Source organism: Rosa rugosa, chromosome 4 (assembly GCF_958449725.1).
Source record: "Rosa rugosa chromosome 4, drRosRugo1.1, whole genome shotgun sequence".
NCBI lineage: Eukaryota > Viridiplantae > Streptophyta > Magnoliopsida > Rosales > Rosaceae > Rosa > Rosa rugosa.
In genome coordinates, this window is record NC_084823.1 from 3,677,580 (window position 1) to 3,701,684 (window position 24,105).

Consider the following 24,105-nt stretch of genomic DNA (forward strand, 5'->3'; position numbering starts at 1 on the left):
GTCAAAGCCCGATCCGGCCCTACCCTAAGCCCTAAAATTTAGGGTAGGGCTGGCCCTAGCTCGGCCCATGATGAGGCCTACACCAAAAGTTATAACCAAGCAGAACAAAAACTACTACCACGCAGAACAAAAGTTACTCCCAGAGACTGAGAAAGCTAATCTTAGATACTAAAAAAAACTATGAAAATGTAAATGATACAATCAAAATAAAAATGCTACTGCAATCGAGAGAAAAAAAAAAAATATTCAATGATACTAAAAGTATGCAACGTTCAACAATGATATAACTATGTAAAAAGCCACTACCATAGTTGTGAAAATATATTACAATAGTTGTATAAAGCTATTGTCAATTGTAATGCTACTGTCATTTTTCAATGGTGACGCTCTAAACCCATAGACATAATTTTGTCACCTTCAGCACGAGACTTCATTTTAACATTTCTTGGTAGGCCGAATGATATCTTGGCCAATGGAGGCTTCAATATCCAAATCCACATGATTTTCAAAATCTACTACTACAAATGCAAAGGGAAAGAATTCTGCAAAAACAAAAATACAATAAAATATTAGTATTTGAAATGAAAACTAAAAATGACAATATACCGCTGCACTGCAAACGTGGCACTCTTTATCAACTAGATAAAAAAATAAAAATAAATAAGCAGTCTACAAAAGTTAGCATTATCCTTCAAAAAAAAAAACTACTATTATAGTTATAGAAATCTACTATAACACATGTATAAAGCTAGACCAGTAATAAAAAGAGTGACATAGGTACAGAAAGCTAGTATAAAACATGTACAAAGCTACTGGACCAGTATTAAAAAGCTACAAACATAGGTACAAAAAACTACTAAAACACATGTACAAAGCTACCAGACCAGTAACAAAATACTGATTGCACAAAACCGGCTGATTATCCATGTTGAATGTGTAACACAAAACCCAAACAAAAAATGCTAGAGATACAAAAATACAAAATCACAACAAGAAGAAAATTGAATTTCATTCATGATCATGCTTTTCCAATTTGATAAGCTATTGACAAAAGACTACTTGAAATCAATCAAAATAAAAATAAAAAACCTATTGATATCTGATTGAAAAGATACTAACATAGGGATATAAAGCTACTATTGTTGTGTTAAAAAGCCACTATAACAAGTATAGAGAGCTACTGACTTGAAATCAATCAAAATTATAAAAAAAAAAAAAAAACCTACTGATATCAACTTGAAAATATACTAACATGGGGATAGAAAGTTACTATCATTGTATTAAAAAAGCCATTATAACAGTTCTACAGAGTTACTGACTTGAAATCAATACAAATAAAAGAGCTAAAGTCATTTTACCATCCTTAACTTTATACCTAAAATCATTTGTGCCCCTAAACTTCTAATATGAACGCTTGTGCCATTGTACTCTCCAGTGTGACTGATTATAGTCAATCCTTAACTAATCGATCAATTTCTTGATATAGTGTTGCCCACTCAAACTAGATTTTGGCCTTCAATCATGCAAGAAACACACCATTTACATGTCCAAAGCTAAAAACTGACTCTAAGTGGACTCTCATCATCATCAATTTATAAAGAAATTGATGAATTAGTTTACTAATGGCTTTGGTTGATCATATTAGAGAGTATAAGGGTATATGTGATCAAATTAGAAGTTTGAGGACACAAATGATTTTAGTTGTAAAGTTCAGGGTGGTAAAATGATTTTAGCTATAAATAAAAAAAAATAAAAAAGCTACTAACATCAACTTAAAAAGATACTACCATAGACTTATAAAGTTACTATCAATCTATCATTGTGTTGAAAAACCAACCCTCAAAATGAACTGAGAGCTTCGACATCTTCTGCTCCCATAATTAATCATGTTGCTTTACTACTTTTTCAACTTTAAGGTCATAGGCCAATCATGAAGCCTATCTCAATAGGCTTTTTTTTTGCTCGAGTTTTGGTATAAAAAATAAAGGATTAAATTCAGTTTAGTCCCTCAAACTTTAGGCCAAACATCAGTTTTGTCTTTTTTTTTTTTTTAATCAAACTCATCCATGATCTCCCAAATTGCATCAACTTCGTCCAAAATTTGAATTTGACTCCGAAGATAACGTCATCCGCTGAGCTGGAGCCGACAAGGAGGTCCCACATATCTGATTTTGAACCCACAAGAAGGGTAAAATGGACATTTTGAAATTTAATTTAATTTCTAATTTTTTTTCTCTTATTTTCTCTATTTTCTCTATTTTCTTCTCTCTCTCTCTCTCTCTCTCATTACCAGCCACCATGAATACCAGCCGGCCACCATGAATCTCTGCTCACAAGCTCCCACTACCCACCATGAATCTCAAAACCGCCCCCTCCCCAACTGCACATCATATCCATTTTCTTCTCCCAAAATCAAAATTGCAAACTAAATCCAATCCAAATAAAATCGTAAGATGAGCCCAACTTCAAATCACTAATATCTAAAAGCAAAATCCAGAAATTCAAACAAACCGAAATGGCCGGCTCCCAAATCTTCTCTCTACACCCAAAATCTCATCTTTCTGGGCACATCCAAATCACAGGCCTCCAAAAACAACAGAGTTTCCAACAGATAACAAAACCAACAGAGCACATCTCTGTGATTGTTTACTTGAGGATGGACCAGAGATCTGCTGCGGCGATCAGAAGGGAAGCGATCGGAGGTCAGCGGTACCCCACCTGCAGGCATAATCGCTGCTGCTAGGGCTCGCTGGCCCGTCAGCCTCCAGATCCGATTCGGTCCTCGCCCACAGAATACCACCACCTCCATCACACCCCAAACCCTCGCTCGATTCCTTCACTTTGCAATCTGGTTGGGCTTCGGGTCGAAGTTTTCGTCGCCGGAGCTCGACTCAGAGGTCATGGAGAAACCAACCGTGGGTGATATTTGATGGAATTGGGTGAATGTGAGAAATTAGGGCTTTAATCGGGTTTGGGGAGATAGAGAGAAGGTTGTGCCTACGCCACCAATTCCGATCGAGGAGGAGGACGAGGACGAGGAGCGAGACGGTTTGGTGTAGAGCTTCAGATCGAAGGGAGGTGGAGGTGGAGGTGGTAGAAGGGGTTTCGTGGTCGTCGATCTAGAGAGGAAGATTCCGATCGAGGAGGAGGAGGAGGACGAGGAGCGAGACGGCGTGGTGTGGAGCTTCAGATCGAAGGGAGGTGGAGGTGGAGGTGGTAGAAGGGGTTTCGTGGTCGTCGATCTAGAGAGGAAGAAGAGAGAGAGAGAGAGAGAAGACAATAGAGAAAATAAGAGAAAAAAAATAGAAATTAAATTAAATTTGAAATGTCCATTTTACCCTTCCTGTGGGTTCAAAATCAGATATGTGGGACCTCCTTGTCGGCTCAAGCTCAGCGGATGACGTCATCTTCGGAGTCAAATTCAAATTTTGGACGAAGTTGATGTAATTTGGGAGATCAGGGATGAGTTTGATTAAAAAAAAAAAAAAAAGGACCAAACTGATGTTTGGCCTAAAGTTTGAGGGACTAAACTGATCCAAAAATAAAATATTGGACCACCTACTTGAGTATCTTGTGAGGTCTACTGATCTAAACACAAAACAGCCCAGAGATAATCCATATTGTAGAAGAGACACCTCAAAATCTTGCACTAACATATTGTATGAATCCTTGTTATTCAGCTACATTTTTAGCATTAAACCTGAAAAAAATGCAGCAGAAGTAATTCAAAATTCACATAACGAATCATTCCATCACATTTGCTCGCATTTAAGAAAAAGGAAGAGTCCAAAATCAAGATAGAGCTCTACTTGAAGAAGGTTGGAATTGTAATAATAGAAGTCGAGAAATGACTAACCATCCATTTAAGCATTGTGTTGTCTCAATACTGCCTCACGCCCAACAAAGCATTGTACTGATTTCCACATCCAAGAACCAATTGAAACTACCGTGAACTATCAAAACAAATAGCACCCGAAACCTTTAAACCCTAATTGAAAGGGAAGTGGAAAATTCTCAAGTCGGTGTAGGTAAATTGTGAAATTAACTACGATTCATTTCCAAGAAAGTAGTAATTTTACAAAATTACTCAGAGAATCAAGCGAAAACCTCAAGAAACGTAAAACTAAAGTTGTACTGACCGGAATTCACAGTCACGAAGCTGATCAAATCCTCGCCGTCGTCGCCGGCGCGATTCAGATTGGAGTACAAGCGGCCTAGGTTGAGAACGAAGGATCCGTGAACGTTGCAAATGACGCAAGCGAAGGTCAACTCCGGAATCCATAGCATAACGAAGTCCCCCTCGGAGATCATGGAGTTGCCGGCAATCAGCAAGAATACCTTATCCGGTGAGACATTGGCAAAGTCGGCCAGGTCAATGAGTGGCGCCACGGCCTTCAGGAGAAGAGCAGCCCCTTGGTTGAGTCGGAGCTCAAACATGGTTGGAGTCTCGTCGGACCACCATGGGGAGTAGACGGAGCCTCACTGCCGCCATCGGAGGATAACATGAGAGATCGAGCTAAGGCTCCGACTCCGGCTCCGGCGAGTCACCAAGGGATGCTCCTGAATCGCCAATGAGAGAGAGAGAGAGAGAGATTAGGTGGCCTTTTGACTAATTAAAGTTTTAAAATGACACTTATGAGTAATTTTCTATAATAACAATAACAATGTTGTTAAAGAACTTGTCCAAAATCATAAAGCACCCTCGTAAAGCAATAACCGCTACCCAAAATGACACTCTCACAGACTTGAGCAGAACCTGCAGCTCCCTTCTTCCTTGGTGCAGCTTCGGTACCTGTTCAAACAAACAAACCAATTAATGGCAAAAAAAAAAATACTAGAGTGAAGTATTTAGCAAATTGAAAAAACACTAGAAATGGGGCAAGGAGACATAATCATGGAACAAGATATGGTTTGAGATTAAAATCTGCTAACAATGCTCCCTTGGTTAGTTCTTTCATGCCAAGAAGTAACTTTCCTAAACTCATAAACATTGCTTTATTCCAAGAAGTACCTCTTTTTACTAAACTATTCATAATTGCTGGAATATGGAATCCAAAATGTCAAAAAAAAAAAATTGTTCTAGAAAAGCAGAGATATTGAAACAAATTTGTAACCATGCCATAACACTGCTACTTCATTGTTACCTTTGCTAAAATGTACTAAAGAACTAGGATGCACTCAAAAATTACAAATCCATGGCTACCCAACAGCTTGAATAAAGAAAGAGAAAACTACAACAAACAACACGATTAATATTTAACAGAATGCAATTGCAGAGCTTCCAACACCAAGTGAATCGTATCAATATACACAAGCAGATTACATAAAACTTAACCCTATGTTGAGAACAACATAGCCACAGACTCTATACTTAGCAGGAGCTTTTCTATTAGCCTTTGTAGAGGTACTTGATTCCAACTTACTACAATTGCGTACTCGACGTCTAGAATAAAGTAAAATAGATTGCTTACAGGGTGAAGTGCGTTTGTTTAATATAGACTACTCGGTGATCAAAACAATGTTAAACGGAGTAATCTCTTGGTAGTATTCTATCCAAGTTAGGGTTATATATGGAAAATCTACGAATCCTTCATATTAGGGGGAAAAAAAAAGATTAATATATTCTAATCAAGTTTTTTTATTTTTTTTTAGAGAATGACGTCAAGCCCTTATTAATAACCAAAAGTAGATAATTACAAGTTATGACCTGCCCGCAAGGGCCACGTCAATATCAATCTATGATAGGTTAACATACAACAACCTAAATGTAATTACTCTAGGAACTAACCAAAGTAACCAAGACAATGTTAGGGGTATAGAAGAAACCTGTCCTAACATATTCAGACAATAACTAGGACCCACCATGCGCAGAGGGGCTTTCCCGAATCCCAAATACGAACATAAAAGTGATTGGGCCTAAGAATCTTGGCCAAAAATGGCCAAACATAAGCAGATTCCAACCCAAACAATAGGGACCCAGGCCCAACAGAAACTGCTCTGGGAACCCAAATAGGCTACAATCTGCCACCACCATTTTGACCACGTCGGGAGAAGAAATCAGAGGCTGAAGCTTGCCTTGAATCCACCCCACTCAACCACCAAAAATCCGGATGGTGTTTGTTAACATTAGAACCGATGGCTCTAGTTAGCTTTAGAGAAAGAGAGAGAGAGAGAGAGACACACACCCACACACACACACAAGAAGTATAGTGGTTCGTCTCCCGCTTTAGCGGGAGACTACGTCCACTTGAAATGTTTAACTATGTGTGTTGGGCCTTGTGGCCCAAGAGGATTACATGAGGATGTAATGGGATGACTTCTAAGTGTGAGGAGGGGTCCCTTTTATAGGTAAGGGAACCCCTCTCCTTTACATTTTCTTCTATGTGAGATGCTAAAACCACTATTCTAGTCTTAGAAAGCATGTTTGTGAAGGTAACTTGGTAAGGCCGGGAAGGTTGCTTCCCGACGAGACCTTGGCCGCTTCCAACTACCATGGGGTAGGTTGGATGTCGGGTTACGGGATGTATATCGCGGTTGGGTCCCACCATGGCTTGCAGGCCCACAAAGAGGGTGTTACTTATGCTTGGTGATGTAGTAAATCCTTCATATTGTTGGAGGTATGTACAAGTCCCCGAAGTCCCCAAGTAAGAGGAGCTTCTTGGTTGGGGAGTTATAAACATGATGCCATCATGCATAAGTAACGTCCGAATCCATTGCAGACCACCATGTTGAGCCGCCAACAAAGCGCCCAGCGCACAACCCACTCGTCGTCGGACATGAAAACCGATATCTAAAACGATTCGAAAGCCACTGCAGAGACCGATATTGAACCCTAGGCCGATTCGAAATTCGACTAAAAAACCTAAGAATGCTCCGATTACGAAGTGGATGTCGGCTACAACTAGACACCACCACCAGGATCTGGGATCCCAAATTTGATTTGGATCCACCAATTTGCTAAGGATCCACATCCTCCTTCTAACGTCTGCCGGAGAACGAGCAGCACCACGCTGATCATTAGTGATTGAATCCCATCGATGAAACAATGAGATTCAGAAGCAACAACCAAAAGGTTGGACAAAGGTTATCCACAAGTTCAAAGAACTCGGCAGCCAGGCACCGCAAACACCATCAGTAATCAAATGGCGCAACCATAGGGTTGGCCGCCGCAGAAAAGAGAGCAAGAGCTCTCATCTCAGTTTTTTAGTTATATTATACTAAAGTGTTGGTTGAACAACAATTCACTATTTAAGGCGCAAGCTCAACTTTTGGGAAACCAAAGGCCTCATCGCATAAAGCTCTAAACTTCCATAACCAGGTCGACCCTATCATGTGGAACTCCTAACAAATTCATTTTAGCAAACCTAACATCCCCAAAGGGAGGTGAAATCTACACTCCCAAAATTGAAATCCACACTCCCTTTCAATTTTTTAATATTATCTCATCTCCACTATCTTTTTACTTCCTGAAATATCCCTATGTCAGAAAATTGTTTTATTTTCCTTTTTCTTTGTTTTTCTCTCTTCCTTATCTAAAAACACGACGACAATAGCTCTCTCTTTTTCTCTTCTCTCTCTCTTCTCCAGCAAAACTTTTGGTTCCCGAAGAGTACTGCTGGTAGAAGACATTGAGGCCAACCCAATCCAATCAAGAGTGCTACTGATAGAAGACGATGAGGCCAACCCAAAGAGATTGATCCAAGGATTTAGCTAAATTGACCTAGCCTTATCCTATACCGAATCCTACATTGATTTTTCATTATTTTCCTTGCCGTTTCAAGTTTTGAGTTTTGAACTTCGAGACCATTGGTCGACATGGCCAATTTCGCAGAGAGAAGACTTAAACCTCCATCTCCAACAAATGCAAACATAAGGTACTTATCATACCTTGATTTAATCTAAAGGTTTAATTTTGAGTAATTTTGATAAACCAAGTTCAATTTTCTGTCAAAATTTTTGGTTTATGTATCTTGGATTGCTATGGGCTTTGTTAAATTTGACTCATTTTGATGACTCACATGTTTGGGAGTGAATTTTGCAAAAAGTAAATTCATTGATTTCATCACTTCAACCTAATTTGCAGCAATAGAAGAGATAGAAACCGTGTTTTCAATAACAATGTAGTAACAGTTAGTTAGTAAGTTAGTTCCCTAACTTCTGGTGATTTATGATTTAGGAGATGAAGCAATGATTGATGTTTCAGATAAAAGAAAGGAAACTAGCTCCACAAAGCGAGAACCTTCATATTTTGAGATAGTAGAGAAGACACCTCGAAAATGTAGAAGTTGTGATAATACTGGCCATTATCGTAACAAGTGTCCATCAATTAACAAGTAGATGTAAGTATCTGTTCTAATTTTGTGCTCTGATATCTTTATTGTTCTAGTTTTGTATTTAATTTTGTACTTTGATCTCTGATCTGTTTTGTATCTAATTTTATCTTGGGTTAAACTTGAATTTAGTTTGTATTTGCCAAAGACACTTATCTTTTCTTGTTTTCTTGGCATTGCAGGAGTGCATTGGAACCCATGTTTGTTGAGAATATTGGCACATATGTTCTCTTAACTCCGGATCAGGTTATTCAATTCTGAATTTAGGCAATACAACATGATAAAAATCTGTTTGTATTTGGTGTAATGCATGATGAACATTAGTGGCCTGGAGGATTTTTAAAATATTTTTTTTTTTATCTGGAAATTCATTAAAGAAAGGCAAAAGCCACAAAGGGTTTAGGGTGTTTGGAAGGAGTTTTGTTGTTTGGTTTTAGTTTCTTTTTACTATAGTTTCTTCTTGTTCTTCCTTTGTGGCCTGGAGGATTTAAGAAGATGACTCAAAATCAGTTATCTTCTTTTTTATCTCTCGCAGCATATAAGAGTTTTGTATATGACATATTATTATGTAAAACACATACATTAATGCTCTATGTCTTCTATCTTGTTCTTTGGTGTGAAAGTGTTTGTTTAAGAGTTGCAGATGTATAGATGTTTAAGAGTTGCAAGAAAAAAAAAATCTAATGGATTCTAATTTATAACGAAGATAGAAGATTCTAAGACAGAACTACTGATTTCTAATAGAAGATTCTAAGATATATGTTTATATATAGATGTCTGATGGAGAGAGAAAAGAAAAGGAAAACAATATTTTAACACAAAGGGCATTGTGGAGATGAAATAATACTAAAAAATTAAAAGGGAGTGGATTTTAATTTTGGGAGTGTGGATTTCACCCCCCTTTTCAAATTAGTAGTGTTCAGCTGGTCACCAGGAATGTGGGGGTCGCCCACTCTCGGATTCAAATTAAACACTAATCTAAGGGTAAGTAAACACAAGGCACCAGAACATTGTAACTCGCATTTCAAAAGCAAGAGGAAGCTGGCAACATAGAGGTTTATGCTTTTAAGTTCGGTGTCGAATATCCTGCAACAAATGAAAAAGCCGTCTTTTTTGAACTTTGAAGCATATTCACATCATGCCTGCGGTTACAAAACTGTTCTAATTGTGGCATTTGGCATCTCTAAATTAAGAAAATTTCAATCTAATCCATTTGATCAAACCCATTCATGACAAAACTTTAGTTTGTGGTCAAATGATGCCAGCCCAATCCATTTGATGAATTCATTACATAACTCCTCTTTCCTATCTCGTCTCCGTCCAGAAAGCCATTGACTGACAAATCAACAATTACAGCAGCAACTTACGCCAACAGAACCATTTAACTGAATTTGCCAATTTCCATCTTCTTTTTAATTGCCTTCTGACCATGGTATATAAACGAATCCAATATTCCAGACACGGTAAAAACACCTGAAAAACAACATAGTTTGTGCATTAAAACAATAAGAAAGAAAAGAAAGACGATCATAACAGTGACAAGAGATCAATAAAATATGAGCAAATCCAAGACCCAGATTGCAACCAAAAATAAATAACAGAAAAGACCTCTAGAATGTAACATTTTGCAAAGGTTCAGATCAAGTTTTCAAGATGATTGATGACAATCAACCACAAAGTTAATAAGGTCGATGATCATACGACAAATGGAATGCCATAACTATAAATACATAAGAGAACATGAAAAAAATCAAAGGAAACTAGAAAATTACTCTACATTGCTATATAAGTATAATAATCATTCAATATTACCTCCAACAATGGCACACACATTTGTCAGGAAGTGTAAGAAAGAAATATGCTCCTCCGTAAAAGTTACCTGAAAAAGTAAATCAGCTACATGAGACCGAAAATAAAAAGAAACCATCCCCAAAAGTGTTCTAGATAAGTATCTTGAAAATGATTCAAAAACTTCCTATGGAATTGGATACGCCACAAAACCCACCTTTATCGGGGAAAGGTCATAGAAGAAAAACACTCCAGGAAGAAACTGAAGGTTGCCTATTTCTGTACCCCTATAATGTTCAGTGACAGAGAACTGCAAAGTCCAATTATAAAGGCGTAATGTTACATTCTACTGGCACACAACAAAATTCAAAAATTTGCAAACACCTGTTATCCTTTTTTCAGTTCGAGTTTACCCACCTGATTTGACTGGATAGTGTGCCCCCTGACATCTGTGTACACAGTAGGAACAACCTGCAAAATACAAGATAGGAGAATCATCATGCAGTACCAAACTAACTTGCTTGAAATTCTGAATTTTACTATAAAGTAACAAAAGTCAATGGGCACAATATGTAAGGCCAACTTCTAGCTAGAGATTATGCAAGGGGAAAAAGAGAGGCATTGTATTCTATTTACAAAAACTATAATTAGCATGTGGTGAAAGCAGGTAGAGTAGAGAAAAAAGAAGGCATGCGGGGGTATTTAATTACTATGATATAAATCTAGTAGAAAATTTGTCCAATAATGAGCTAATTTGGTCTACGGAAAAAAAAAAAAAAAACTTCCTCTACTATCTAAAATATATTCTCTGCATGCTTAGTGGTTGTGCATACATGCAATCACATCATGCATGCAGCTGACATAATAAAGAAAATAGTATATCGTGTGAATTCAAATCCCCAAAGATATCAATTTTCCTCTAGAAATTGAATTTCAAAAATACTTGTAAGTAAACAAAAAAACCACATTGTACTAACAAGCAAAAGAGTTGAGACAATGCACGTTGCATGTTGCTTCCATTAGGAAAGAAAAACTATAAAGAAAATTTTGCTGGACTCTGACCTTGATAAAATATTGATACATCCCACTGGGGTTGTCCTGCGTCCAGTGCACCCTGAAGGTTAACAAGCAATATATAAGCATACACAAGCATATATTAGTATCCAATGTAGATGATGTAAATAACCATCACCAAGAGGAATTCAAAGATTTTCTTCAAAAAAAAAAAAAAAAAAAAAAGGAAAGGAAGGAGCATACCCATCAAGAGGATTGACAACACCAGGGAAATAGTCTCCAAAAGACAATCTGTTGATTGTGTGACTTATCTGTATCATATAACACAAATTCATTAGATGGCTTCTTTGACAAAGATGGGGTCTCAAAAAACTAAATTAAAAAAAATGTGATGATTTCATAACATTAGTTTTGTAAATTCATTATTTATATTGGGTATATAGAAAAAAACCAACAAAACGTCATGGATCACTTACATTAAAACTATCCTTTTGAAATGCCAGCAAATCGTGTACATGAACATTTGATTGTTGAAAGCTTTTCCCAGGTGCAAAATGAAAGTTCCCGGCCACCTTATTGACTTCCAAGAACCCATATATATTGCATCCTTCACCTTCTTCATCTTTAATCTTTTGCAAAAACCCTTCTCTTTTGCACTGTCATGCCACAAATAGAAACAATGATAGTGTCATATATCAAAAATAGCAATTAGTATGTAAGGGGGGTAAGTAGGGAAGACAAAATATCCATGTATAGGGACCACATAGACATGTCAAAGGACGACAAGCATAGAAAGAAAAATTGTGGAAGGGGGTGGAGGAGTTAGAAATACAAGTGACAAGGTCCACTGTTTGCCCGTTGAAAATGGGGAAAAATCCAAGCAACTTTCCCCTTGTGATGAAACACAGATGGAATTCTCATAATTAAATTTCAGTATTCAATGATTCTCATCCGCAAATCACTAATTAGTTTCACTGCAGCTTGATACTACGAGATTTGTCAAATACTATACAGTACCCATTTGTGGGCATGTTCCTCTGGCTGTGGAACAGACTACTGTCCAATCACCAACACTCAAAAGCTTGCTCATCAATAACTTTGCAAAAGATGTTAGTAGTTAGAATGTTCTGACTGCTAGGGAAGCTAGCACAAGATATTAGATCCAATGGCTTAAGTTTCAAAAGATATTATATTTTGGTCCAAATGCCATCTAAAGTCAAAAATCAGAAAGAAAGAGGGAAAGACGAATACGGTTTCAGATGAAGGTTCACATAACAAGAAACGAAGGAATTTAGACAAGATCTCAACCAAATGTTCTGGAAATGTTGGAAATCAAATACGATTGACCCAGGATAATATTTCCCAAACATATAACTTATACACACAGGCATGACAAATTCAAAGCAATATAAATCTCATCTTGCATTAGTAGTTTGGATTCAAGCTCTCAAGCTCACAAACCTGGTCAACCAAATCTGGATTTGAAATGGCCCAACCTTTCTTTCGGTAAGCTTCACGGACCTCTTCACAGTTATTACAACAATCCTCATCATTCTGCATAAATTTGTTTCAAAAAAAAAGTAAGCAACTCGTAACTAAAGGAAACTTATTCGAATAAAATGATAATTACTTATGAATGGACCAAATTTTGCTTATATTAGCAATGCCTCTTGACAGCCCCAGCATAAAATCCAAAACGAAACCATTTCTACAACTCTCAATGCATAAAGCTGAAGCAGAAATGAAATCCAAAGCTAGAGAACAAAGCAGTTGGGGTGGAGAACCATAACTAACTAATCAAACACAATATATAAAAAAAATTAAAAGCTGTTTATTTTGAATTCTCTATTAAGTTTTAAGGCATTGAATTGGTATAATATATTAAAGATCCTCACTTATTGGGCAATAATCTCTTAAAAGCTCCCAATTCCAATAGAAACCCTATTTTTGCCCCCTCAGCAAACTCACCCTCACCCTTTGCGGCCCAACTTTCTCTTTCTCACCCCAATCTCCCAAACTCCATCCCATCCCATCTTTCTGGTTTAGTGTTAAAAGATAGGATATGATTGGATATCAAAATATCTTCAGTTCATGTGCCCATGGCTATACATCTTAATCAGGACCATTACATGGAAATACAGGATGGATTAATGACACCTACCTAGTTCAGCAATCCTCAATATACTAGAATAAAGATATACAAAAAGCTTTCATCATTATATTTAACCTAAATGTGGCATAAATCCAAACAAACATGCTTACCGCTTCTGCACCATAACAAGAACCACAGTATGTCTCATTGTGCTCAAGTCTGCCACCATGTCTCTGTAAAGGCTTGTCAATCTGTCACAGGGAGAAAGAATAAGTAGAATGAAAACTACAGAGTAAAAAATCAAAGAGAAACTTCATAGTTCCTTAATGCACTCCATTGGTGAAATATCAATCAGCAGAACAAAAGAAATAAGTCTGTAGGAGAACGCCTTCAATATGTTTGGTAGTTCCAAAATAAATTAAATTTTGATGAATCTAAATGTAATATATCAACAAAACTTGGTCAGAAAATTGTAGTTCAAAGCTCAAACATGGTATTACTAACCTTGGGGGCACCAATTCCATCCGGCCTTGATTCTATAACATTTCCATTGGAATCTATTCTTTTCTTGATAATGTCATGTTTCTGCAAGTTAAGTAAGAAACAGATTTTTTAAACGAGTGGAACTTGAATAAAAACACAGTTCTACGGCACAATTGCATGCCAGCTATATAGAGAGAAGAGAGCAAAAAGAATTTCACGGTGGCGCCAAATAATTTAAATACGTACTACATCAAGGTGCTGCTCTCCACTAATGTCCATGGCATCAAGACTGAGTATAGAACAAGGAAGCGCAGCAAAGGTTACATCGAACTGCACTTGTAACAGTAAAAAAATTGCAATCATTAGTTTAAGTGAACAACCGCAACGTATCACAATATTAGCAAAAGCAACTTCAGGACATATCAGATACGATGGATTATCAATGAGAAGCACATTTGAAGCTTGCTAGACAAAACAAACAACATTACATTGATACGCAGGGTTTCTCCTCTCGAAGTATCCACCACAAGCTTCGTTTCCGTCACCGCATGTAGATATAACTCTGCTCCCACGCCACACAGTACAAAAAACCAGACTATCAATCAGCAAGAAAATCCGACAATCCAAAAACTTTGCAACTTCCAAAACAGCCATTACATATAGAAAAAACGCAGGCTTAAATTGACTTGGAATACAAAATTCACATTACTCCATAATTCAAAACCCTAGAAATTCGACAGTCGGAAAACTTTGCAATCATCTTCACATACAGAACCTGCAGGCTTACATTGACACTAGAATTGAAAAATTCACATTACTTCAATAATTCAAAACCCTAGCAAAATTCTAACAGATCTTCAAAGAAAACACAAATTCCGATCAAATAACAAAGAGAAATCGGAACGTACGGAGCTCGGAGAGGAAGAGCAGGAGCATAACGATGGAGGAGACGAGGGTGATGACGCCGCCGGAGAGGGTACGGCTGTAGAAATCTTCGTTGATTTTGGGGTACGCGTCCAAATTGCGGAGGCGGCTCATCATATTCTCCATAGTATTGTGCTCTCTGCTACCAAAGAATCGATTTTGGGATCTTCTTCTTCTTCTCGATCTGTAAAAACCTAATGAAAATCTATATGGGTCTGAAACCTGAGTCAAAATTACTCTGAAACGGAAATTGAAATTGAAATTGGAAGGAAACTTATACACCCCGTTGAAATTGAAAGAGAGAGAGAGAGAGAGAGAGATATTGGTATTATTAAGAAAGGGGAAAAAATTTGACGAACGGGGGCGTCTAAAGTTTTGGCCTTTGGTTTGGTGAGAGAGAGCTTTGTTCGTTTTTATTTTTGGTTTTTCTGAACAAACTTTCAAGGCCTGCTCTTCTAGTTACTTTTTTTAATTTTTTTTTTTCATTTTTTTTTTGTTTTTTTGTTTTTTTGGTACATATACCGTTTTATATTTGTTTATGGAAAATTGGTTGAGTAGATCGTCTAATGTGATTTGTGTTACTATGTCGTGTGAACTTTTGAAATTTGAGTGTATGTGATTGGGTTAATAATAGCTAATACGACTCAAACATGACATAAAATTAATATGTGACACAATGAACACGTTTAACTAGTATAGTGAGGACAAAATTATGAGTTTTATGTAAGAGTTGTATACTGTATTAGTTTGAAAATGACATTCAAAACACATATCAAAGTAGAGGTTGATGAACCTATTGGAAATTTGGTTTCGCAAGATGTTCAACCTAGCATCCAGAACTAGTGCTGGTGATGAAAATTAGGTTTAGGACATGTTTATTCAAGAAACGATAAACCCAATATTCAAACTAAATTATGTTGGGGTGATTTGAAAGATAAAAATTCCACTGAGGAGTAGTTTCTATGTTCGGTCCGAGAGCAACTCTGTTGGTTATTGTATGATGAGGATGACCCATGCAAGTCTTTTTCAAACTCTACCAAAAACTCATAAAAAAAAAAAATCAAAGGCCAAGAATTTGTCAAACTAGTTCGTCAGATTCCTATCTTGTTTGCAGTTAGACGCCAACTATGCGTCTCAACCTTTTTGAGTAAATATGGATTTCATTAATAAGCATATCGAGATTGTCATTGCATACCCTCCGCCGTCTTCTATAGACCGATCAAAAAATTGTGGTGAAAACCATCATAGTACAAAGGGATAGACCAACTATATTCGAACTGAGTGCTCACTTATTAAAGTGAGCCTATTCAACTATGAACAAGAAACACATAGTAATAAGCTAAGTTTATAACCAAAACTAAATTTTCCCTTTGCCCTTAAAACTAGGGCTTGGTTCTAGGATAGCTTAAAAGAAGCTCTCCCTCTCTCTTCTTTATCTGGCCCATAGTAGCAAGCATTAGCCCAAATCCAAAAGCCCAAAGCAAAAAAGGACTCCTCAGGCCCATTAGGTAGCCCTCTAATAGATCTTCATGGCCCAACTAGAGACTCAGGCCTGACAAACCCTAGCTGCACTATTGGTAATCACCGCACCTCCAACAGAGATGGCATCTCCAACTAGCTCAGCCGCCGCTGCCCGACCATTAGCCACCGGAACAACGATGTTGACGCCGTCAAATTCACAGAGGGTAGCAAAAAGTTGGGAGATCCAAAAGCTACCTCCACTCGTAGTTACACATCTCCATCACTAGCATTCACCATAACCACCGCAGTAAGCAATGTGTCGCACCTTGCAGTAACGCCGTCGCCTTTTCGCGCTGTAGTCTCCTTCAGCCAGACTGCAACATTGCAGCCACCATAGCCTGGGATACCGCCATCACGTCGAAACCAGGGTACAACATGCTTTCCTTCAAATTTGAGTTTGGGAGAGATTTGGAAATCAAGCCGCCACCAAGACTTGAGGCCGTCATCGAACAATGATGAACCAGAAGCAACACAACCATTACTAACAAAGGTAGATCGGAGGAAGAGAATCGTACCTAAAAGTTTAGGGCTTGGAAGTCGGCTGGAATCGCTGCGTGCATCACCGACAAAAAGAGACGGCGTTAGAGTTAGCGCAAGAATAAATGTTGCTAGAGAGGATAGATTCAAACCAATTTATCCAAGGTTGAGACAAAATGTATCCTCTATAAGCTATGCTTTTTCTTTTTGAGTTTTTTCTTCTCTCTAAAGGATTTTGGCTTCATCTTCCTCTTTTGTTCTCTTTTTTGTTTAATAACTTACTAGCCTCTTCACATGTGCTTATGCACGTGTTCATTGGCTTTTTTTGTGTATAAACATAAAAGTAGTACTTGTTTTGTTAAGAGTTTTCTTTTCTCAAACTGCAAGGCAGTTAAAAAAAAAATAGTTACTCTGCTCTGAAACTGTAATCTGTTATAAACTAGAGAATAAGAGAGAGATAGAATAGAGAAACAAAATGTAGGAGGAGGTAGAAGTGTGTGTTTCATTCTCGTTAGACCCCTTTATATAGGAGTAGTGTTTACATCATAAGGACATAACTAATGAGTATTTACAGTGGACAACCACATATATATAATATTTACAACACTCCCCCTTGGATGTCCACGAATTTGTGATATGGTGTTGGACGCGCTTAATGTTGTCTCATCAAAAACCTTGCTAGGTAACAAAAACCCAGTGGGATAAAAACAACCCTGGTCGAAGGAGAAAAAGAGTGCAACGCGCATATGTCCTAGGTAGAATAATTTTGAATGCTCCCCTTGATGAGAATCTCCCCCTGATTGTTGCAAGTTTCAATCATGTATGTAATAAAATACATGCACCATGTATATTAGATATGGTGTGTCGATCACATAGGTGAGACTATGTGTGCTTTGCATAAAGGGGACTCATCATGAATTGCAATTCCTGTAAAGGTTAGGACAACACCAATAAAACTATGATATTCTTAATGAATCTTACCTGACATGATAAGAGTAAAACCAATTTCATATGCTCAAATTATAGATAACGATATTAGTTAAAGAATAACAATATAAAGGAACAATAATTGACACGTTTACCTTTATCCGAGCATTGAAGTTTAAGTATGGCATACTTGGCCACAAATATTAATTTGTGTAATTGATAATTTTATATAGGCTCAATATGAGCTCTTGATAAATTCATAACTTCGTGAAAGTTAGAATATGTTGCAACATTATGAGCATGATTCGAATTCGATTTATTAGTCTTGTCATAGCACTCATTGAGGCAATAAGTCACTTTGACCGTAAATGAATGAGTATATATGAGCTTTACACTTTTTTATTCCATGAGTGAGCTTTAAGCTCTTTCACTCATTCATGGACTTGCCTTTGGCAATATGAATCCGTCAAGGATTTGATTAAGCAATATGCTTATAATGACACATAGGATTTGGGGATTTGCTTTTAGCAATTTTCCTTTAAGATCTTCATATTAGCCAAGACAACATACCATAAGTCTCTCGTCAATATAACACTGTACTTATAGAAAAGTTGTCGCTTGGAGAAGAATGATAAGCCCATGTCTCTATAAAGAGACTTGTGTCATAGTGATTTCAATTCACTTTAGTACACCCTTTAGTAATGTTTAAGGTTGATAAAGTCCAAGTATATCATCACGTTTATAATATTCAATTTCATTGGAATTGCCTCTTTCCAATTTGGCAAATATTATAGTTTGTCGACACAGCGAAACGTGGTATAATATACAACCCTTGATGATTTTCAGTAGCGCTACTATAGATGAGATATCATCAAATTTTGATCTCACACATTCATATATGCATGCATTAGCTATAATAAGCTTTGTTGATATCAAGTACTCATTCCTCTTTTAGGAATGTATTGTCTCTCTAGGATAAATTAATTAATTAAAGAATGTGGATCTTTGTATAACCTCATGAAGAGCGTTATAGAGCTTGTATAATATTCCCTTATAAGGAGCTTAAAACATTGGACTTAGTGGATATATTCCACATAATTCACTCCGTTACATTAGTCTTTCCTCCCCCTAACGACGGGAAGACTATCAGATTTGACCACACAAAATATGTGTTCATAAATATTGGATTGAAAATCCATTGGTGGGTGGCGGGCCCAAACCAATTTTTAGGTCAAGAAGATAATGAATTGAGATTTTTTCTCAAAATTAAAATGAGACATGGTAGATAAAATCTCACACCAATTCACATCTTTCATTAATGATATTTCTCCCCCTAATGGCTGGAGGATTGTCCCATTATAGTGACAACTCACAACTATGCGATAAATTATAATGTCCTTGTTAGGAAGGTATGCAACTGTTGTTGTATTATACAACAATGTAAAGTATGTATGTATATGAGTCTACATGACATAGTAGATTAAATAAAGACACATTGTTCACGCCAAAATAATTTTATTTGGCTCAATGAAAATTTTAGTTCATGATACAATATATAGTAGTATACTTAATTATAGTTGATTAATACAACTTAATGTAGGTGAAAATTTCATCACCAAATATATGCAATGGTATTCCACATAGGTAACATAATACGAGCTCAGTTTGGAGCCATCAATCAAGATCTGCAGCTCTTGAGATAATTGTTACATTAGCTTTTGGAAGCATCAATTGTGAAAAATTATCAACAATTGCAATGGATCATGTTCATAATTGCATTATATGCAAGACAAATATGTTTATCATGAACATTCATAGTTCAAATTGAATTTATTGATGAACATGTGGTTCATATTATTGTTTGACAATGAAAACATATGCCAAAATGATATACTCAAATTTCGACTCTGGGACAGTAGTCCATATGAGTATAAGCATATACTCCAATAATAATACAATAGAGGATCATAACCTCATCAAATTTCATATTGTACTAAAAGCATTGGGCTGGAGTCTTCACAATTAGAAATTTGTTCTAAAAGTGGAGTGAACAGAGGTTCGCATGTACTCATAAAGAGAAGGGACAAAAGTCCTGTCATAATTGGAGATCAAGAAGCAAGAGGTTTCGATCATCAGTGGAGGAATTTTAAGTCCTCATATAATTGGATCAAGAAACATGTAGTTTCGATATCTTTATAATAAATTGACAATTTTATATCAAATTATCAGATAAGATAATAAGAGGAAATCAAATTGAAGTCGTCAAACTCATGAAAATACATACCTCGATTATGTAGGAAACGTAATTAATATTGTTGATACCAATACGTGAGTACCATATGCCAAAATAGAGAGATATTCATTTAGAGTCAATAATTGATACATGCATTAATATAACATTATAACAAAATAATCAAAAATTTGTTGTAGTCTAGTTGGTTAGGATATTTGGCTCTCACCCGAGGGACCAGGGTTCAAATCCTGGTAATGGAACGTATTTTGTTATTTTTTTCACAAACGACATAATTATACGAGGTAGCAGACATGACAAAAATAATCATAAGTAACAAATGTTCATTATGATCGTATAAAATAAATAACTATGATAAGTATCAAATAATGGTAATAAAATGAGTTTTATTATAACAATAATTATATGGGGGATGTTAATAAAATGAGTTATTAATAACAATAACTACCAGATAATGGTAATATCATGATAATTGTAACTCTTGCAACAAATACTCATGACAAATTCAGTTATGAAAAAATTGTAATAAAGGTAATTTAAACGTAATAAATGAGATTAAACAGATAAAGATAAGAAAAAGTAATTACGTTTAATCGGTGCCAAAATATAGGCTTAAAATGACTAAATAAATAAATAGAGACAAAAAAAAGCGCCTAAACATAGGCTTAAAATTAATCGGTGTCAAGAACACCGCCACTGATCATGTCATCAGCATGTTTTTCATTGTCCACAAAAAAATCAGAGACTTTGAGCTTCTTATCTTCACTAACAGATTCTCCACATAATTTTAGTTGGGAGGTAAATCCGACGTATAGCGGAATTGAAAATCAGTGACAGAGTTGAAGTTCTGAAGGCGCAAATGTGTCCATTCATATCGTGCTCTAGGTAGAACAATGGTTTTCTGGTGAGCAAATCGATCAATCAATGCTTGTCAAAGCTCAAGCGGGTTTTTTACCGTAAGGTACTCATCTTTTAGGCTCTTGTCAAGATGATGACACAAGAAAATCATAGTCTTGGCGCGATCTTCCACAGATGACTTATTGTCAACTTTGATGGCATCTCCAAGATTGTTAGCCATAAGGTGAATTTTGGCATCAAATAGTTCTTGCCAGAAATTTCAAGAGGATCAAAGTCCAATTTTGTCAGATGCGTCATCTTTCTACAAAGAGAAAAGACGAGATATATCAGGATCCATAAGTATTAGAACTATATGTTCTATGAACAATGATAGAAAATTCATATACGAAACAGAAGTTTCAAAGTGTTCATAAATATGAACAATGGATCCCATAGGGAAAACACGAGAAAAACATTCGTGTGATGTCTGTAGAGCCATAGGTCTAAGACTACTCGGTCAGCGGACTCGAGTCTTGACTATTGGAACAATGGTTCTCAAAGTCGAATATGAAACATAAATCTCCACAATTACTTTATATAAAAGATACATACAAATATATGTAAATGATTGCATAAAAAAAATTGATGTTCTTATGTAATAGGAACAAAGATGATAAACATGAAACAAATATATCTGTTATACGATAATATAAGATATCTATGTTATATATGAAGCAATTCATTGAGAATGAAAAAAAAAAACTCATAGATCATTAGCCTTGGTCATAGGCAACTATGTTGCACCATATGCTTGCGGATCATCATGGAGTTTAGGGAGAAAAAGAAATAAGAGCAAAGTGTGCTGATAACGTGTTATAAACTAGAGAATAAGAGAGAGATATAATAGAGAAACAAAATGTAGGAGGAGGTAGAAGTGTGTGTTTCATTCTCATTAAACCCCTTTATATATGAGTAGTGTTTACATCATAAGGACATAACTAATGAGTATTTACAGTGGACAGCCACATATATATAATATTTACAACATAATTCACATTCTCTTTCTTCTGTCTTTTTTTCTTTTTTTTTTCCTTTTCAATTTCTCCATATTTAAGTTACTATTTTATCCTTTGGATTTCATATTTTCTAATTTTTCAGATTCAAGTTCTCCCTCAAACCCTCTCACTTTAGACACCTCTTGATCAAATCGACTCTCATCGCCGTCGTCGAAGACAACAATACCAAATCCGTTGACGTCATTCGTCACAGTCGTGCGGTTCCGTCGTCTTCACCGCCGCCTAGTTCAAGTTGTTCATCGCCGGATGTCCTCCCGGGTTGCCTCACCGATTTGACATCGTGAAACAAAGTTCTGATTTTGATTACAAAGTTTTGACTTCGATAAGGCGTTGAGGGAAAACGACACCGTAGTGGGTGCAAAGGAGGAGACGGGTTGTTTGTGTGAGGGGGAGGAGGCGAGCGGCGGTGGGGGAGGAGCAGTCCGTTAATACCACCAATCCGGCTTCAAAACCCAAAGCAATAGGTTACTGACCTTTCAGATTAATCAATCTCAGATGGAATTGCATTTATTCATTTTGGATAAATCAGATGATGAAATTGGATTAATCAATCTCATAGCGGTCGTAAAAACGAGCCGGTCTCACACTCCAGTGGGTGCCCAGAGCATTTTCTAGGTGGCCCAATTTTTTCTTCTTCTTTTTCTTGGAAACTGTGAGCTCCAAGAATGGGGAAGGAAAAAAAAAAGTGAACATGTAGAATTGAACATATAAATTGATCAATTGTGCCTGTAGTGTATTCATTTTGGTTTTGGGAGTTTATCCAATTCAATGGAGGGCAATAATATGATTATTGGGGGCAATAATATGTTTACTGGGGGGCAATAATATGATTATTGGGTATTATTAGGGAGCAATAAAATCAGACGCCGGAATCCGGTCACCAGTCCGGTAGCCGGATTCGGGATTCCGGTGACCGGTTGCAGGATTCCGGTCACTGGTCGCTAGAGTCCAGGGTCGGCCACCGGTCGCCGGAGTCCGGCAAGGTCTCCGATGACTTCTCTCTCTAAGTGACAAAGAAGGAGATGACAAAATTGTCCCAAAAATAAATAAAAATGAATAAAAAAAACTTAATTGGGTATTAGGGAAAAATATATATTAAATATTGGGTAAGTGGGCAATCTTTTAGAGTGTTTGGGTAAGTGGGGTTGATTAACCCCAAAATTGGGTAAATGATCATTTTCCTTTTTTCAATTTAATCTTGCAAGGGCATTTGAGGGTTATTGAAAGTTTAACCATAAACGTTATTGGCTTAACTAATTCAATTGTTTGAGGCCTAACTAATGCAAGGGCATTTGAGGATTATGATATGATGAACACATTTAACTAGTATTCAAGAAACAATAAACCCAATATTCAAACTAAATTATGTTGGGGTGATTTGGAAAAATAAAAATTTCATTGGGAGTAGAATCTATGTTCGGTCTGAGAGTAACTCTATTGGTTATTAAATGATGAGGATGACCCATGCAAGTCTTCTTCAAACTCTACCAAAAACTCAATAAAAAAAAAATCGAAGGCCAAGAATTTGTCAAACTAGTTCATCAAATTCCTATCTTGTTTGCAGTTAGACACCAACTATGTGTCTCAACCTTTTTAGTAAATATGGATTTCATTAATGCATGCCGAGATGGTCATTACATACCCTCCTATCGTTTTCTATAGACAGATCAAGAAGTTGTGGTGAAAATCACTGTAGTACATAGGAATAGACCAACTATATTCGAACTGAGCGCTCACTTATTAAAGTGAGCATATTCAGCTATGAACAAGAAACACATAGTAATAAGCTAAGTTTAAAACTAAAACTAAATTTTCCCCTTGCCCTTAAAACTAGGGCTAGATGGTTCAGCAATAGCAATCATCTTGGTTCTAAGATAGCCTAAAAGAAGCTCTCCCTTTCTCTTCTTTATCTAGCCCATAGTAGCAAGCATTAGCCCAAATCCAAGAGCCCAAAGCACAATGGGCTCCTCAGGCCCAATAGGTAGCCCCAAAATTGATCTTTAGGGCCTAAAAAGTCCAAGCCCAAAAGCAACTTCATGCCCAGCTAGAGACTCAGGCCTGATAAATCCTAGTTGCACTATTGGTAACCATCGCACCTCCAACAGAGATGGCATCTTCAACTAGCTCAGCTGCCATTGCCCGGCCGTTAGCCACCGCAACAACGACGTTGACGCCTTCGAAGTCACAGAGAGTAGCAAAAGTTGGGAAGTCCAAAAGCTGCCTCCAGTCATAGTTACACATCCCCATCACTAGCATTCACCATAACCACCGCAGTAAGCAATGCGTCACACCTTATCGTAATGTCATCGCCCTTCCACTCTACAGTCTCCTACATCTAGACTGTAACACTACAGCCGCCATTGCCCGGGATACCATTATCGTGTC

At 36.9% G+C, this 24,105-nt stretch overlaps 2 protein-coding genes and 1 long non-coding RNA gene across 6 annotated transcripts; 1 reads left to right on the top strand and 2 right to left on the bottom strand.

Annotated features, from left to right (window-relative positions):
- Positions 1 to 237: 237 nt before the first annotated feature.
- LOC133707281 (uncharacterized) lies at positions 238 to 4,629 on the bottom strand. Of its 4 annotated transcripts, none has more exons than XR_009845031.1 (4): positions 4,140 to 4,629; positions 3,857 to 3,988; positions 3,636 to 3,700; positions 238 to 542 (listed from the first exon to the last, which is right to left on the bottom strand). XR_009845031.1 is itself a non-coding variant. In XM_062132844.1 (2 exons), the coding sequence occupies exons 1-2, from the start codon at positions 4,435 to 4,437 to the stop codon at positions 436 to 438; spliced, it is 405 nt and encodes a 134-aa protein (XP_061988828.1). In that variant the 5' UTR covers positions 4,438 to 4,625; the 3' UTR covers positions 241 to 435. The 4 variants fall into 4 exon arrangements, 1 of the variants encoding a protein (XP_061988828.1); XR_009845029.1 differs by having other exon boundaries at positions 240 to 542; positions 3,857 to 3,953; positions 4,140 to 4,623; XR_009845030.1 differs by lacking the exon at positions 3,636 to 3,700 and having other exon boundaries at positions 240 to 542; positions 3,857 to 3,953; positions 4,140 to 4,622.
- A 2,881-nt stretch (positions 4,630 to 7,510) lies between these two features.
- On the top strand, positions 7,511 to 8,952 carry LOC133743425 (uncharacterized). The gene is made up of 3 exons (XR_009863097.1): positions 7,511 to 7,874; positions 8,177 to 8,339; positions 8,513 to 8,952. It is a non-coding gene; the product is annotated as an uncharacterized LOC133743425 (long non-coding RNA).
- A 474-nt stretch (positions 8,953 to 9,426) lies between these two features.
- Positions 9,427 to 15,044, bottom strand: LOC133743424 (uncharacterized). The gene is made up of 13 exons (XM_062171366.1): positions 14,616 to 15,044; positions 14,196 to 14,269; positions 13,954 to 14,037; positions 13,729 to 13,809; positions 13,395 to 13,475; positions 12,594 to 12,686; positions 11,609 to 11,788; positions 11,376 to 11,443; positions 11,181 to 11,232; positions 10,536 to 10,589; positions 10,336 to 10,428; positions 10,143 to 10,209; positions 9,427 to 9,803 (listed from the first exon to the last, which is right to left on the bottom strand). Exons 1-13 carry the CDS (start codon positions 14,755 to 14,757, stop codon positions 9,712 to 9,714), a joined length of 1,161 nt encoding a protein of 386 aa, XP_062027350.1. The 5' UTR covers positions 14,758 to 15,044; the 3' UTR covers positions 9,427 to 9,711.
- Between the last annotated feature and the right edge of the window lie 9,061 nt (positions 15,045 to 24,105).